This window comes from Natrix helvetica (assembly GCF_964273705.1).
Source record: "Natrix helvetica genome assembly, chromosome: Z".
Taxonomy (NCBI): Eukaryota; Metazoa; Chordata; class Lepidosauria; order Squamata; family Natricidae; genus Natrix; species Natrix helvetica.
The window spans coordinates 16,872,250-16,876,383 of NC_138554.1; the positions used below are offsets into that span (position 1 = coordinate 16,872,250).

Sequence of the window (4,134 nt, forward strand, 5' to 3'; positions counted from 1 at the left end):
AGCATTTTACTCCGTACTATCTCCCGTCCCAATTCCCCACTATAGAAACAGCATAATAGAACATTAGAAAGTGTGGCAGGCGAAATATCCAAAAAGAACTTGGTTGCAGGCCTGACACCATTACCTTTTGAAGGAATGAGATGTAAGGCTACATAAAGACATGCGTAGGAAGCTACCATGATCTCAGTAGTTGGTTATCTTGGATACCTACAAGCTCACCTAATTAGCAGAACCAGATGTGGGAATAAAGGAAAGGTTAAGCACAGACCTACGCATTATAGCTATGGTCTCGAGTAGTCTGTTATCTTTTAGCCCACTATCTCACTGAGCAAAGGCAGGAGTTAACCTTGGCCTGAATAGCATTTTGGATTCACTAGGGAAAAAATGGGGAGTAAACCAAAACAATATATTGTTGCTCTGTGATTTGCTTGTTAAAACTGTATAAAAGCCAAATAAACTCTGCAAAGGCAGACAGACATTTTTGACACCACTGCTTGACGGATTTCTGAAACCTACACCTTTACCTTTAGTGCCTTATTAATGTTACGTTTGAATTGAAAATAATAGGATTGTAAATATGAATCTGGATCTGTTCACATGAAAGTTAGGATGCATTAATGTTCCTGAAATCTACTTTTAAAAAAAATAGAGTTTGAGGGTATGAGATTTTGCTAAAAGGATTAACAACAGTGATAATAAAGGCATGCATAGCTGGTGATTCGATTTCTCCTTTCCATTCCTGTTGTCACAATGTGATCTTTTTTCTTAGCCATTGCTCCACCCGTCTCACCAACCTGTCAAGGGCCTCCTTCATCTGATTGTTCCTCAGACAGTAGATCATGGGGTTGAGAAGGGGCGTAATGGCAGTGTAGAAGACGGTGACTATTTTAGTGGCACGTGACTGAGTTTTCCCACTTGGAGCTACATACATCCCTGCCACAGAACCATAGAAAAGGGCCACCACCATGAGATGGAAAGATATGGTGGAGAAGGCTTTCTTCCTGCTACTTTGGTTAGAGGATTTGATCAATGTGACAATGATAACACCATAGGAAATAGTTACAAAGATTAAGTTCCCTAATATGATGAAAATATTCATGGAAAAGAGGATAATTGGAGAATTTCTAAGTGGAGGACAAGCTAAGGACAGGAGCCATTGATCACACAAAAAGTGGTCAGAGACATTGGGGCCACAGAAGGACAGCCTGGAGATCAATATTATGGGGACAGCATATACCAAAAAGCCACCCACCCAGCAGCTAGCCACAAGCCTGGAGCAGTTCTTTGGAGACATAATTGTTGGATAATAAAGTGGGTGGCAGATGGCTAGATAGCGATCCAAGGCCATGGCTGAGAGGAAGAAGTCTTCAGTGCTACCAAGGGAGTAGAAAATGTAGAACTGAAGAAAACAGGCTTGGAAGGAGATGATCCCTTGAGGAGAAGCCAGATCAAAGAGCATACGAGGCATGGTGGTAGTCACATAGCAGATCTCCAAAAGGGAGAAGTTTGCCAAAAAATTGTACATGGGGAGCTGTGCCAATTGCGCATCTACACGCACCAGCGTGATAATAGTGGCATTCTCAGCCAACGTGCTAATGTAGACAATAGTAAAAAGGATAAGGAGGAAGAACCGTTTTTGATTCCCTCCCTCCAAGCCTAGCAAGATGAATTCATGGACTGTAGTTCCATTGGTCAGCTGCATCTGGAATCAGGAAAAAGAAACAGGATAAAGCATTCTTTTTTTTTCCTTTTTTTTAAAAAAGTGTTTTTTTATTTTTGTTCTCTTACATACAATTATAGGTATACATTCACATAGTTATTCTTCTTCTTTGCATTTGTCATTTTTGTACATTTGTTATTCCATTGAAAAGGTTATAATATACAGTTTCGGTTGCTTTATTTAGCATCCTATTGGCCTCTTTTAACACCACCTTATTTTCCCTTTCTTTTCTCTCTTCATCCCTTCTCTACTTTCTTCCTTCTCCTCTCCTTTCCCTTCCTTCTTCTCTTACCTCTCCCCTACTCCTGTTCTTCCTCTTCCACTTCCTACCCTCTCTCCTTCTCTTTTTCTACCTTCCACCCTCCTCACTTTACCTTTTTCTTCCTTCCCTCCTCTTCCTCTCTTCCTTTCTTTTTCTGTAGTTGTATGTATCTCTTTCAGCTCAATTTGTGTTTTCTCGGGATGGTATTTCCGCAAACCCCCCTTTTTTCCATGTAATAGTGTGTCACCTATATCTTCTCCTTACCTTCTTTTCTAGATTGCTTTCTCTAGCCAGTCATAAAAATCTTCCCCATGTCTTGAAGTACACCGATTCCTCTTTATCCTTTTGTTTTCCAAGTCAACCTGTTCAGGATAAAACATTCTTAACAATTTACAAAGATATCTATTTCAGCAAAGGATTTAAAAATGAAATAGAATTACCAAATCAACAAGAAGGAAATGGTCTGGCATTGTTAATCTGATCTAAGGAGTTCCTTTAGTAAATGCTCTTTAAGAGTGTTGAAGAACAAACAACAGGTAAGAGAGGAGTCTGGGAACCTTAGGAACTCATCTATAATTCTAAACAAAAGAAAATCATTCATCAACTTAAAATATAAAATATAAACTTCTTGCAGTTTTTTCTATCACCAAAGCCTTTTGAATGTTATTATTAAGTATCATAGAAACTCAAAAATAATTGCTATTTCATCAACACAACATCTGTCTAGACCAAAATATTTGACTTCTGTACCAAACCTCAGTTGTTTCATCACAACAATAGCCAAAGTAAACTATTCCATTTAGCACGGAATGTAAATGAAACATATAAGAGACATGTGTTAATAGATATAGCTTTAGAACTGTCCCCCTTAACATTATAGCAAGTAACAGACGCAAACTTGCGGGGTTGGAAATGTTTCCAAAGAAAGCTCATTTGATTACAACTGAGGTTAGACTCAGAGATGTAGAGGGGAAGAAACAAAGCTTTGTGGTCTCATAGGAGGCCTAAATTCCTGGCTAGAGCTGTCATCATGCAATGAATGGCAGCACCAGCAATTAAACCTAAGAGAGAAATCCAGCCTTCTATGATAATGAGTCAGAATCGTTCCACACAATGCATTATGAACATGAAGTTCCCCCAGATCAGATTGACAAACAGTCTACCATATTTTTCGGAGTATAAGACACACCTTTCCCCCCCCCTAAAAGAGCTTGGAAATGTTGGCGCGTCTTATACACTGAATACAGCCATTTTTTGGCCTCCCGAAGCCCCACCCCACATCCCATCACCCAGCCCTGCTGAAGCCTGCAGAGTGCTTCTATCCAGGCAAATAACAATCACTTACTATTAGCTCTGTTTCTTCTCCCAGATGACAGGGATGTGGGTGGAGTCCTTGATGTTCCTCTCAACTGAGAAATCAGGCTTCCATAAGACAGTCAACCAAACTGAGATCAGACACAGTATTACAAACCAACCTCATGAAGAAATATCTTGGTGCTATGAGATCCTGATTGGGGCATCCTAGAGGATTAATAAGTTACATTTGCAGTAAGCAAGACCAGAAATATTGGTGTGTACGGGATTAATTGGTTGGAATTAATCTGTTGTGTGTCATTTACAGCATCTACTGGCATTCCCAGGTGGACACTCCTTACCCAGTAGAGCATTATAAATTCTTATTGGTAATTTTTTAAAAAAAAATAGAATACAGAGGAAGATTCCTGGAGGCAATCAAGAGCAGTTGTAAGGAGGAATAACTTGGATAAATAACAAGAAGACATCCTTGGCCACCAATCCTGGGTTTAGAAGGAAAGAAACTAATTAGGAAAATAAAACCTAGAAAGTTTCCCAAAGGAGATTTAGTGCCTTATGGATTTACAGGAAAATTTTATGCCTGGGGCGAATCCCAATCATGTTTTTATTCTTCAATTACAGTTAAAAAAAATCAACTTCTTTTTTTAAACATATATATATATATATATATATATATATATATATATATATATATATATATATATATATATATATATATATATATATATATATATATATATATGTATATATATGTATATATATATATATATTAAGCCCATAGCTTGAAGATGGCAGGTGAGATCCTGCCGAAACGTTGCAAAGACAATCTCAACCTTAC

General features: G+C 38.2%; 1 protein-coding gene across 1 annotated transcript; it reads right to left on the bottom strand.

Moving 5' to 3' along the window:
* Positions 1–745: 745 nt before the first annotated feature.
* On the bottom strand, positions 746–1,702 carry LOC309401317 (olfactory receptor 11H6-like; the record flags this gene model as incomplete). The annotated part of the gene is made up of 1 exon (XM_081970385.1): positions 746–1,702. One exon carries the CDS (start codon positions 1,700–1,702, stop codon positions 746–748), a length of 957 nt encoding a protein of 318 aa, XP_081826511.1.
* Positions 1,703–4,134: the final 2,432 nt, after the last annotated feature.